Source organism: Chrysemys picta, chromosome 2 (assembly GCF_011386835.1).
Source record: "Chrysemys picta bellii isolate R12L10 chromosome 2, ASM1138683v2, whole genome shotgun sequence".
Classification (NCBI taxonomy): Eukaryota; Metazoa; Chordata; order Testudines; family Emydidae; genus Chrysemys; species Chrysemys picta.
The window spans coordinates 223,444,171-223,458,480 of record NC_088792.1 but is presented as its reverse complement, the minus strand read 5'-3'; the positions used below and the strand labels follow the sequence as shown (position 1 = coordinate 223,458,480).

Here is a 14,310-nt window from a genome sequence, read left to right as displayed (position 1 = left end):
GCACTGGAAAAGCTATAGACTACGGCACCTCTGTTAGCTGCCCTCCAGAAATCCAACTTAAGTTTACAGAATTTTTGTTGTTCAAACATATTCTAATAAAAAATGTTTTGAGTACATTGTGAAATCACTGCACCAACATTGTTAGCAGATCTACTTACTTTGTAAATAAGAAATGTTATGTAATTTTGAATGTAACTGAAAGCTGCTTCTGGAAATAACTGTAGATTATGAAAAGAAGAGAACTTAAAAATAAAATAAAAAGATCTGGGCTTGCTTTAGTAGTTTTTACCTCACAACAATGCCAGATCTCTCCATTTCTGGCATCTTCTATTTCCAAGCGAACTTTGCATATAGAGGTGAATTTCTTATCTAGTTCCACTGACGTCTGATAAATCTCAGCCTTTTTAAGGGATCCTTTGGGAAATAAGACTGGAATACTTGCACATTTTTCACCACAAATAGTTAAAGACATTTTAGGGCTCATGCTTGAAGCATCACTAGTTGTAACAATGACATCCCAAGTCCCTAGTGAAACAAATCAGTAAAAAATAATTAATTCATTAACTGCACTTAATATCCAATATAGTACAGATGCTTGTAACACGGTGGGTGAGTGAATGACTAACAATTGACTTTCATTTTCCCATTGAACCAGAATCTTGAAATTTGTTAAACTCATTCATTATCATACACTGAGTACACACAGAAATCCTAGATTAGAGCTTTGACCTTTCTACCAGAGGCTACCAATTATCAATCTTTTTCACTGGATTTCAACTGTTCAAGTACCCACTTAAACTAGACTCTTGAAATTTGGTAGGTATGTTCATTCACCAAAGGCCACTGAGAAACCCTCCTTTGCTCCACATTTGACATTTTTATTTAGGTCACCACAGTACATGAAGTCCTTCTTCCACAAAGTGGTCATATTAGTTAGTCTCCAATTTGAAGAAATCATGGTCTTTTGGGTTCAGCAGTTCCATTGATCAGATTTTAACAGATGTGTTGTTCATATTGAGAATCCTAATTATGGCCCCTATTCAGGAAATCATCTGTATTCAGGACAGCATATGAGCATGTGTGTAACATATAGTTAAGCATAAGTGCTGTCCTAAATAGTAATGGACTTGAACATATACTTTCCTGAATTGAGGCTATAGAAAACACTCAACAGAGTAGCTGAAACAAGAGATATAAAAGAACTGGAAGATTTCACTGGATATTGAAAAGGAATAGTAATTACTTTCCAAACCAAAGGGGTAGCCTTACACACTCAAAACTCCCACTGAAATCAACATCAGTTTTGGGTGCAGAGGGAATGCAGGATGAGACACCACAGGTTGAAAGTTAACACTAAAATTTTACTCTAATTTGAGACACCACCATTTGGTTTGAATTAACTTGTTTAATGTTTGTAATTAACCCCCCAAACGGCATCCCTATGGGGAGTCCCACTGACATCAATGGGACACTGCATGCTAGCTGAGTGCATTGATGGGTCAGGGCTTAAGGCTGTATGTTTGTCATAGTCACAATTTCTATGACAATAAGCGTGACTTTTGAAGATCTTTTTGGTCACCTGGGCTGGCCCACTACTGAGTATAATTTAATTACTTTTTTAATTTGGCTCTTTATATGCCCAGTGAGCTAGAGTGTGGATTGAATCATTTAATATAATTTTTATTGTAAAATAAAGGATACTTTGCTGAAAATAATTCAGTCAATGACTTCCTGTTTTTATTCTCAGAATTTCCCTGAAAACCAGACTAGGCAGCCTTAACACAATAGGATAAATCCTGAGCTGGTGTAACTTATCATAGTTCTATTGACATCAATGGAGCTATGAATATATCTATATCTATATGTGTATATAGACGTAAACGGAGCTAGATCAGTTATACCACCCAAGGATCAGCTCCCATGAGTTCAAAATGTACACACTTCAGTGAAAGAGAAAATTAGCTTTAATACATTTTTAACATTATCTAAAGTAGCTTTTCTATAAATCAAGATGTTGTGATTTGAAGGCTCATACAGGCAACTTTATCAAAGCTACAAATAAATTAAACCAAAGATAGCAATGAAAAGTGAATGAAAGTTAAATGAAAATTTCCTACATCTCCACTGGCACATGGAATGTTGTTTTTCGATTTTATGGTTATTAAAATACTGAATGTTACTTGTCATGAACCTTGGGAACGATTGGTAATTCTCAATCTGGATTTGGTGGGGATAATGTTATATTCTGAGGGCAAGAAGGCAGGTCCTTCTTATGTTAAAAATGGCAACTATATCTTGATGGATTCACTGAGGTTTAGGAGGTCAGTGTTTGTAACTGCTGGTCCTACACTCATGTTTCCAAGCTATTCTGAGCTTCTGTTGCTGCAGCAATATTTCTCTGATGTTCCAGTGTTCCCAAAATTATAACAGAAATCTGCCTACTATACCAAGAACATGCAGCTCAGACTGAAGGATGTACATTATGCTTCCTATGCCTATAACAAACACAGCTAACATACACAAAATACTCAGAGTATAAAATGGAACATACATAGGTCATAGCGTGTGTATAAAGTAACTGAAGTTCTATTAAAATATTGCTGGTTTTGAATGCAATTTCTGATGTCCAGATTGGTTAGGTCTGGGCATGGAGTCTTGTCTGTCATTTGTGGTTCAGATGCCATAAATGGACCCAGATCAATATTTTACTCCCTTCCAAAAGAGATTATGGGAGAGAGAGCCAGGTACAGTGGTATCGTGACAAAGGGTTAAAGGCTTAAAATGTTTTCAGTGTCCAAATTCTTTCTGAAGTTTCGTCTTCTGTTCATTTCAAATTCTGAATAGAATTCTGGGTTCCATTGATCCCTAAGCTAAATACCATTGAGAATTGGTACCACAGACATACCTTTCAAATGAAAATACAATTCAAACAAAAGCAAAGCTAATGGCAAACATATACGCATATGGTAAAAACACTATGTTCTAAAATAAATGTTTCATGTCTCTTCACATGACAGTGTTGCAAGAGCCTTCTGCTCTGCATTTCCCGACATATGGAACAACCTACTTTCTTTCTGCCTCATCAACTCAACATCTATTTTCAAATTTCATCTGACAACATATTTGCTGAATAGCATATACTTCTTAATCTCCCTCTTTGTGCTATTATTTTTTTCTTTTAACATTATAACTGTGTTTACCAGCTTTGTACAGTGCTGGGGATACAGTTTGTGTAAAAGAAGCTATGCAGAATAAAGCTGTATTGTATATCAAGTCTCAATTGACCAATCCTGGGAAAATAAACATAAAATACAATCAAATTCGAAGCTTGAATATGTTTTGATGATTTTGCATCTCACCCTGAATATTTCCTGCCAATCTCTCATTTCTCACTTTTCCAAGAAGTCTCAACTCTCGTTCCATCCGTCCATCACCAACTCCGCTGTCTAACCATTGCTGGCATGAGAATACATATTGGCAGTCGCTCTTGCCTGATTCTTGGATGGTGATTCGGTCCAGGTACCATCCAGCTCCATAACCCATATTATTGTGTTCAACTAGCACTTTGATTAACATTCCGAGGTCTACAGCTCCCACAGTGAAGCTATTAACCTGATGGGAAAACAAGTCACAGTGAATTGCACATAATTAATAACACCAGTTATTATTAAAATATATTTAGCAAGGTTGTGTTAGGTAAAATGGATTTGTTTCCATATTAAATCATTCGGTTTTGCTCGTGTCCCTACAGAAGGATGGGGAATTAGACTGATATGCATAATAGGCTGATGTTGACATTTGGAGGTCTTATTATAAAGGAATTATTTGGATCCTTGAGTATGTATATTTTCCCAGTCCCTATCCAGAGAGTCCATCCCCTGGGGTGCAAGGAACAGAAAATCTAACACTAGTGACCCTCGCTCTGGGGTGCTCCTCCCGTGGGTGGTGAGAAAGAGAGAAGCATTAATTTACTTGCAAAAGACCCAGGAGTGTTGCTGGCCCAGCCCTCCCACTCCAGGTCAACCCTCCCCACCCCACCCAAATGGAACTCCATGGAGGCTGAGGGAGTGACAGAGGCCAGTACTAGGATGCACCAATTAAACAGAACTTTATCTTACATGAGGCCTTTTATTCTTAAAATGTTTCAAAGCCTTGTAGGCCGTAAGTCTTCTTAGCTTTCAGAAGGGAGAAGAAGCCACATTACAACAACACCGGACAGAAATAGTGATGTTTTTATGACTGTGCAAACGAAAGACGATACAGACAGCAGAAAGTATAACTAAGGCTGTTCATGCAGGCAAATGAGAAGAGATGTGCTCTTTAGGTGTAAATGGACATCTGTTAAAATATTGCTACAGCTACCAGTAAACAAAAACTAAATGGCAGCTGCACAAGTGCATGATGGGATGAATAAATTATGTGAGCAAGAGAATGAATGTGTTCTGTGAGAGAACGTGAGTGGGAGGGTGGATATTTGGGCATGTATGCGGGTGTCATTATAAAAACAGATGGATAGCAGAAACAGACGCTATAATTTTTCTTTTTTGCCAACCACTGCACCACCAGGCAGGATAACACAGGAAGACCAGAAAACATGAAAGGGAGAGATGATTTAAAAAAAAAATAGCCCATCTAATCCATGCTCCTGTGAGGGGGGGGATTATTCACTACAATGTGCTCAGAAAGAGGAAACAGTTGTTATTCCTACTGCAGTTTTTAGGACTTTTGACATTTTTGCCTTGACATATCCTTGATCTTCCCCAAACAGTTACCATGGCAAACTACAGCCCCTTAGTGTAATGCATAAGAAGCCTAAAATAGGAGTTAGCTGAGATGAACATTTAAATAACTTTTATTGGGAGTATTAAATCATTTAAAAATTGTATTTTTTGCAGTTTCAAGGCAAAATTATTATTTTTTTTGTCAGTGTATATCACCTTTAACTTACAGAAACTAGCCTGTGCTAATAATACTCTGTAGCCTGTGCTGGTAATATTCATGTTTCTTCACTGCTAACTCCTTTCAGATGGAGACCTATCATTAACTTCATTCTTTGGAACAATCATTCATAGTCATTAGACAACAGTGGTCACAATCACTGATTGTTAATCAATGAATTATCATCATAATGCATTAAATTACCCGCTTCCTCAGCATTAGCAAGAATATACTTTTGTCTTATGTCATTATCTTTCTTTTTTGTTATTTTATTTTTTAATCTGTATAAAGACATTCAAGATCTGTATTATACACTTCATTGGAAGTGTAATTGATGAAAACCAAAATCATTTTATTTAAATTAGCTTGCCTGATTTAGATTCAGTTTTAGCTAGGCAAAATGACAATTTCCCACTCATTTAACCCATTAAACCAGTGAGATCAGTTAGCTAAGAAAGATAATTACTTACATAAATATAAACTAACCTTACTTTCTGCAGTTTAATTCAATTGGTTTAACTTATTTTACCATGCAGTAATAATAGGAATTTGTTACCAGTAGCTCAATAATTCCTTTGAATTTTACAGAAGACTATTCCTCGATCTTCATTTCTAAAGATGCATCCTTGCTGCATCTTTCAAACCATTCTCTTTTCATAGAATCATAGAATATCAGGGTTGGAAGGGACCTCAGGAGGTCATCTAGTCCAACCCCCTGCTCAAAGCAGGACCAACACCCAACTAAATCATCCCAGCCAGGGCTTTGTCAAGCCTGATCTTAAAAACCTCTAAGGAAGGAGATTCCACCCCTAGGTAACCCATTCCAGTGCTTCACCACCCTCCTAGTGAAAAAGTTTTTCCTAATATCCAACCTAAACCTCCCCCACTGCAACTTGAGACCATACTCCTTGTTCTGTCATCTGGTACCATTGAGAACAGTCTAGATCCATCCTCTTTGGAACTCCCTTTCAGGTAGTTGAAAGCAGCTATCAAATCCCCCCTCATTCTTCTCTTCTGCAGACTAAACAATCCCAGTTCCCTCAGCCTCGCCTCTCATAAGTCATGTGCTCCAGCCCCCTAATCATTTTCGTTGCCCTCCGCTAGACCCTTTCCAATTTTTCCACATCCTTCTTGTAGTGTGGGGCCCAAAACTGGACACAGTACTCCAGATGAGGCCTCACCAATGTCGAATAGAGGAGAATGATCACGTCCCTCGATCTTCTGGCAATGCCCCTACTTATACAGCCCAAAATGCCATTAGCCTGCTTGGTAACAAGGGCACACTGTCGACTCATATCCAGCTTCTCATCCACTGTAACCCCTAGGTCCTTTTCTGCAGAACTGCTGCCTACCCATTCGGTCCCTAGTCTGTAGCAGTGCCTGGGATTCTTCCGTCCTAAGTGAAGGACTCTGCACTTGTCTTTAATGAACCTCATCAGGTTTCTTTTGGCCCAATCCTCTAATTTGTCTAGGTCCCTCTGTATCCTATCCCTACCCTCCAGCGTATCTACCACTCCTCCCAGTTTAGTGTCATCTGCAAACTTGCTGAGAGTGCAGTCCTCACCAACCTCCTGATCATTAATGAAGATCTTGAACAAAACCAGCCCCAAGACCGACACTTGGGGCACTCCACTTCATACTGGCTGCCAACTAGACATGGAGCCATTGATCACTACCCGTTGAGCCCGACGATCTAGCCAGCTTTCTATCCACCTTATAGTCCATTCATCCAGTCCATACTTCTTTAACTTGTCGGCAAGAATACTGTGTGAATCCATGCTGACTGATCCTGATCACTTTCTTCTCCTCTAAGTGCTTCAAAATTGATTCTTTGAGGACCTGCTCCATGATTTTTCCAGGGATTGAGGTGAGGCTGACTGGCCTGTAGTTTCCTGGATCCTCCTTCTTCCCTTTTTTAAAGATGGGCACTACATTAGCCTTTTTCCAGTCATCCGGGACCTCTCCCGATTGCCATGATTTTTCAAAGATAATGGCCAATGGCTCTGCAAGCACATCCGCCAACTCCTTTAGCACCCTTGGATGCAGCGCATGCGGCCCCATGGATTTGTGCTCGTCCAGCTTTTCTAAATAGTCCCAAACCACTTCTTTCTTCACAGAGGGCTGGTCACCTCCTTTCCATGCTGTGCTGCCCAATGTCTGGGAGCTGACATTGTTCGTGAAGCCAGAGGCAAAAAAAGCATTGAGCACATTAGCTTTTTCCACATCCTCTGTCACTAGGTTGCCTCCCTCATTCAGTAAGGGGCCCACACTTTCCTTGACTTTCTTTTTGTTGCTAACATACCTGAAGAAACCCATCTTGTTACTCTTAACATCCCTTATTAGCTGCAACTCCAAGTGTGATTTGGCCTTCCTGATTTCACTCCTTCATGCCTGAGCAATATTTTATACTCCTCCCGGGTCATTTGTCCAATCTTCCACTTCTTGTAAGCTTCTTTTTTGCATTTAAGATCAGCAAGGATTTCACTGTTAAGCCAACCTGGTCGCCTGCCATATTTACTATTCTTTCTACACATCAGAATGGTTTGTTCCTGCAACCTCAATAGGGATTCTTTAAAATACAGCCAGCTCTCCTGGACGCCTTTGCCCTTCATGTTATTCTCCCAGGGGATCCTGCCCATCAGTTCCCTGAAGGACTCAAAGTCTGCTTTTCTGAAGTCCAGGGTCCGTATACTGCTGCTCTCCTTTCTTCCTTGGGTCAGGATCCTGAACTTGACCATCTCATGGTCACTGCCTCCCAGGTTCCCATCCACTTTTGCTTCCCCTACTAATTCTTCCCAGTTTGTGAGCAGCAGGTCAAGAAGAGCTCTGTCCCTAGTTGGTTCCTCCAGCACTTGCACCAGGAAATTGTCCCCTACACTTTCCAAAAACTTCCTGGATTGTCAGTGCACTGCTGTATTGCTCTCCCAGCAGATATCAGGATGATTAAAGTCTCCCATGAGAACCAGGGCCTGCGAACTAGTAACTTCTGTTAGTTGCCAGAAGAAAGCCTTGTCCACCTCATCCCCCTGGTCTGGTGGTCTATAGCAGACTGCCACTACAACATCACCCTTATTGCTCAACTTCTTCTAAACTTAATCCAAAGACTCTCCGGTTTTTCTGCAGTTTCATACCAGAGCTCTGAGTAGTCATACACTTCCTTATTTACTTTCTCTATACCACTCATGATTTTATAGACTTCTATCATATCCCCCCTTAGTCTTTTCCAAGCTGAAAAGTCCCAGTCTGATTAAACTCTCCTCATGCAGAAGCCGTTCTATATCCCTAATCATTTTGTTGCCCTTTTCTGAACCTTTTCCAATTCCAATATATCTTTTTTGAGATGGGGCGATGACATCTGCATGCAGTATTCGAGGTGTGGGCATACCATGGATTTATGTAGAGGCAATATGATATTATGATTATTAACCGCTTTTCCTGTAGTATCTTCCCCAGTTCTTTAAAAATCTGCCACTGCCCACTCCCTAATAAAACTTTACCTTGACCCTGACTGTTTTGAATTGAAATTCAGAGCTTGAGGAAAACACTTTGTCTGATCTCTCCAATGACATGTAAATAAGAACATAAGAATGGCCATACTGGGTGAGATCAATGGTCCATCTAGCCCGGAATCCTGTCTTCTGACAGTGGACAGTGCCAGATGCTTCAGAGGGAATGAACAGAAGAGGGCAATTATCAAGTGATCTGTCCCATCATCCAGTCCTAGCTTCTGGCAATCAGAGGTTTAGGGACACCCAGAGCATGGGGTTGTGTCCCTGGCTATCTTGAATAATAGCTATTGATGGACCTATCCTCCGTGAACTTACCTAATTCTTTTTTGTAGTTGAGACTCACCTCCAGGCTATGTTGTAAATTCTTATAACCTTTAGGGATGCAAAATTCACCCAGGAATTCCTCCAATGCAGGATCTTTCAACCAGTTTTGTACCCTTTACTGTAATTTCATCTAGACCACATTTCCCTAGTTTTTGAGAATGTCATGTGGGACTGTGTCAAAAGTCTTATTAAAATTAAGATACATCACATGTACTGTTTCCCTTCATGCACTAGTCCAATAAGCCTGTCAAAGAAGAAAGTTAGGTTGGTTTGGCATGATTTGTTCTTGACAAATCTATGCTGGCTATTTCTTATAACACTATTATCCTCTAGGTGCTTATGAATTGATTGTTTGATATCTGGAAAGATACTGGTACAAATTATTAATGTCAGGTTGACTGGCTTATCACTCCCCGGGTCCTCTTTGTTCCCCTTTTTAAATATACGTACCATGTTTGCCCTTCTGCTGTCCTCTGGAACCTCACCCATACTCCATGAGTTCTCAAAGATAATTGCTAATGGCTCTGAGATTGTTTCAGATAGCTCCCTGTGTAATCCAAGGTGAATTTCTTCAGACCCTGCCGACTTAAATACATTTAACATATCTAAACATTCTTTAACCTGTTCTTTTCCTATTTTGGCTTGTGCTCCTGCATCCTTGTTATTAATATTAATTGTGTTAAGCATCTGATCACAAATAACATCTTTAGTGAAGACTGAAGCAAAATAGGCATTAAGCATCCCAGCCTTCTTGGTGTCGTCGGTTATTAGCTCTCCTTCCCTGCTAAGTAGAGGATCTACACTTTCCTTCCTCTTTTTCTTGCTCCTAATGTATTTATAGAACCTCTTCTTATTGCCTTTTATGTCCCTTGCTAGTTGTAACACATTTTGTTCTTTAGCCTTTCTGGTTTTGTCCCTTCATACTTACACTATTGTTTTGTACCCAACATTGGCAATTTGTTTTCACTTTCTGGGGGATTTCTATTTGATTTTCAAGTTGTTAAAGAGCTCATGATGCAGCAATATTGGCCTATTAGTATTCTTCTTGCCTTTTCTTAGTATCAGGATAGTTTGCCGTTGTACCTTTAATATTGTCTCTTTGAGAAGCTGCCAGCTCTCCTGAACAACTCTTTCACTTGGATTTTCTTCTTGTGAAATCTTACCTATCAGTTCTCTGACTTTGTTAAAGTAAGTCAATTATCCTTATTTCTGCTGCTCTCACTCCTCCTTTTCCTCAGAATAATGAAATCTATCATTTCATGATCACTTTCACCCAAACTGCCTTCAATAAATTCACAACCAATTTCTTCCTGATAGTCAGAAAGAAGTATAAAATGGCTCCCCGCCTTACTCCCCCCCACCCTCCCGTTACTTCTTTACAAACAAGCAAAAAGTTGTCCCCAGTAACTTTGTCCCCAGTAAATTCTCCACACTCATTTCCAGTCATTCCCATTCTGGTTCTGCTCCTTCCCACTACCAAACTATTTTCTCTGTTTCTGGTGACTGTTTCTCCTCTGTGCCCAGACCTCTCCTTTATGGTGTTCCACTAGCATTAGTTCTGACAGTGGGAGGCCATCTGACCTATTGGACACTGCACTGGACTGGGACCAGGAGACCGAGGTTCTATTCCTGCCCTTGCCACTGGTCTGACCTGTGACACTGGATGTGCCACTCCACCTCTCCGTGATTCCATTTCTCCAACCGTAAAGGGCAGTAATGATAGATATCTGTCAAGAAATGTGATGACTCATCCCTGTTCACTGTCTCTGCCTGTCTTGACCACATTAACCATCTTATTTCTTCTTCCTTCAGATAAATATTTCAGAGAAAGGTTTCACTGGGGTAAGATGTTTACGCTCAGACACATTTCAATTTCTTGTATCCTCCTTATCTCAGGCATTCCACTTCCCTCAAGTGTCTTTAAACTTGGCTCTGAACTTTTCTTCACTTCCTATATTTCCTGTGTTGGCAAATCTGCTTATTATTTGTTGATACTGTTTGTTCTGTATACACTGGTGCCTTGACCCTGCTTCTGTAACAATAGTTATCTTGGTCATCAGGAGGAACTGAGTCAATAACCTCCAAACTGGAAAGGAACATCTTCTATAGCTTGAGCTAAAGGACTAAGTCCTCTAACTGGGTGCTAGATCCAGCCCAGAGGGGGGAAATGTAGCACACACACTTAACAGTGGGTTACACTTTCATCTCCTCTTTATTGCAGTACTTTTTCATATGATCGCCCCAAGTCCCAGTCCTCCAAACTCCAGTAGGTGCAGAATCCTGCTGCGTGCCTTCTGACATGTACAAGCTGAGCTTGACTAAACACCATCATCTGTTCCAAATCCACCTTGAGATCCAATTCAAAACTGTCCAAAAAACCAGACCACCAGACCCTTTCCTCAAAATACCGTCTAGATCTTGTTTTCCCGATTCCCCTCTCTGCTTCTTTCATTGCTTTAGAACTGGCCTCCTTTCTTTTCTTTCACGTAAGATCACCAACTACTGTTGTTGCAAGAACCTTCTCCATTGCAGGAAAATGCAATATGGAATAACCTTCCCACCTCATGGATTTTCCATCTCCTTCAAATCTTAGCCAAAAACATATTTTCTCTATTGCCTCAAGAAGTTTCTCTCACTCACTGATATTTTTATGTTAACACTGTAATTATTATTAAACTGTATAAAGAGCTTTGCAATACAGTTTGTATAGAAGACGCCATTCATAGTGCAGGTCCAGTCCTGGGATTTTGAAGGCAGAGGAGAGGAGTCTGGTTCTAGACAGACAAAAGAAGCGGTAAGGGGGATACAGGGACAGAATCTGTGATGGGGCTTGTAGACAGGGTTTAAAAAAGAAAAGAACAGCAATTTCAAACTGGATTATGAAATTGATATGGAGTCAGTGGCATTGATGTCATTGGGTATGATGGCAGAGGAATTATAGTACAGACCAGAGACAGGTGCTCAGCATCTCCCCCAAACAGGAACTGCATTTGAATTATCTTGTTTAGCACTGATTGAAATTAGCACAATATTTCAATTTAGTGTGTGTGTTCTTTAAGAAAATATTTTGCATCTCACATAGCAAATATATTCATATATGATGTGACAGTTGCTATAGTTACAAATACATTTTACTACTAAAAAGTGGATTAAACAGTGAAGTATGTAACCAACAAATATTGTTTGCAAATAAGGAAGGCATTGCTGTCCTGTGGCCATAGTAATCATGTGCAGAACAGTTTTCCTGTTAAATTTCCTCATCAATACTCACCTCTCACATGTGAGACATGTCCTTAACTTTATATATTTTCCTTCTCTTCCCTACCTCTGCCATATCCTCTTCCCTTCTGTTTTTATTTCGCACACATCTTATTCTCTCAGTGTGTCTTCTCATCCATTTCAGTCTCCTAAATTCCTCTTTGATCTACTGCTCTGTGTTCATTTTCACTTCCTCTCCTTTCTTTACCAGATTTACTCAACTCAGAACTCTTTGCTCTTCTCCGTCCCATAAAAGTATTGAAAAGGTCTCCCACTTAGAGAGCAATAACTGGGCACTTCTGGAAGTCCCTTCCTTACCAAATGTAATGTATTCCAATGTGCATCTGCTCCAGAGAGTGGAGATGTCAATAAGGCCCCAATTCTGCAAAGACTTTACACACTGTGAGTAACCCCACTGCTGTCAACTCTTTGCCCTTCTTCCTCATCAGCAGTATAAACTTAGAGTGCCTCTTGATTTTCAGAGCTATGCTGAGGGTCTGTGTGTCTCTGGCAGCTGGGAAGAAGACAACAGCTGCAATTTCCACTGAGGATGCCTAGCCCTGAGACTGGAAGGAGAAGAGCCATTGCCAAATTGACTCACCTCTGAGATGACCTCCCCAGAGGACACTAACATTTTGTCAGAAATTTCTCAACCTACATGAGTTTGCATGCAAGTACTTTCACATCTCAGTTTTTTAGCTGCAAATGTTAAGATCCTTGCAAATAATTGAATCCAGGCCCAAATGTTACTAACTTCTCTAAAATAAACAGTTTATCACACTGTAGATGGTAATAGTCTCCCCTCCAAAAAAATCCTGAAGTTTTGTAAATTTACTTCAGAGGAAATTAGCTAATTCATTGAGAAATCACACCATTTTCCCTCTGAAAAATTGACTTTTGTAGGGGAAAAAAAATAAAATGGGAAAGATGATTGTGGTCAGGGAGTGGATATTTGAGGGAAAAAGTTTTCATTTCTGATATAACCTATACTGACGGTCACATTGATTATTTAGTCACAGGCTTCAAACTGGGATACACCATCATGGTCCTGTCTGGGAATTTTTACAATTTTTTTCTGCCTTCAATCTTTTTCTTTTGATGGGTGATGTATTTGACCTTCATAAAGATTAGGTAATTAACTTTTTCCCTTGGTAACAACACTTTTTTATATTGTGTTAGTTAAAACATGTTAATATATTTTTCTGACATGATGCATTTTCTCAGCATATGTAAGACGTTAGTGGCCCTAACTAAACCAACACATAACTAACACGTTTCAATTAAGTGGTTTCTAAATATAGGTTAGCACCTTATATAGACATTTTAATGGTAGAGGAGAATCCTAGCCTCCTTCCTATGGTTCATCTTCAGTTGCTATCATATTTTATTGTGGATCCATTGTTTTTAAACTGCTTTCTATTATTGGCATTGTTCTTAAATTGGCATCTGAATTGATCTAAAATATCTGTTCTTAGCAAGTGACTGGGGTTGATTTGCAGCTTCCGCTGGCTCAACATAGTATCCTCACTAAGGTTCTTGCTGTGCCTTTAGATTTCTAGAATAGACTATGACAAGTTCCTATGTACACCACAGAACTGGTTTATGCCTCAAGCTTGTACTGAATCTTCAGAGAGAAAACAGGGTTTAGAAGATGACAATACAAAAAGAGAGAGAGAGAGAGAGAGAAATGCATAAAAAAATCCATACTAACCTGACCTCTTTCAAAACTTGCATGTGACCTAGAATGCCTAAGTTTTCTTTTGCAGGAGTCTCCATTCACTCCAAATATTGTAATAAAGACATCTGAATCAGTTCCTGATGCAGGTAATGTTCCTGTGTGAACACTGACCGAGTAAAGAACTTCTGCCATGAAAAATAAATAAAAGAAAACATTACTAAAAGATCTATGCCAAGTAAATAATTAATCTGAAAGAGTACAGATAAAATGATTATTAATTGATCCTCCTTCATGTACCTACATTTTCCATCCAATTTTAATACAGATTGCTAACTGCTTCTCAATGGCATGTTTCAGTGTTATAAATGGAATGTCAGCGCTCATGTTCATATTCAAAAGAGAAAAAAATCTCTTAGTTATTGAAAGCCTGATCCAGTGCCCACTGAAGTGAGTTGAAAGCCATTCACTAACTTCAATGGGCTTTGGATGAGGCCCGAGTTCTCTTTATAATAAATACAGAGCTTAATTCCAGTTAGAACTTGCTCACTACAGCAACATTTTATGAAAGAAATATAAAAGATTGACAATGAAAATATCCTACTC

At 39.5% G+C, this 14,310-nt stretch overlaps 1 protein-coding gene across 1 annotated transcript in view; it reads right to left on the bottom strand.

The window, feature by feature from the left end:
- RP1 (RP1 axonemal microtubule associated) overlaps window positions 1-14,310 on the bottom strand; it is a 297,670-nt gene that overhangs the window by 47,772 nt on the left and 235,588 nt on the right. Inside the window, exons 45-47 of the mRNA XM_065585560.1 lie at window positions 13,741-13,892; window positions 3,360-3,612; window positions 290-525 (exon numbers count right to left, since the gene is read on the bottom strand). Coding sequence (XP_065441632.1) covers window positions 290-525; window positions 3,360-3,612; window positions 13,741-13,892 — 641 coding nt within the window. The remainder of the gene's footprint in view (window positions 1-289; window positions 526-3,359; window positions 3,613-13,740; window positions 13,893-14,310) is intronic.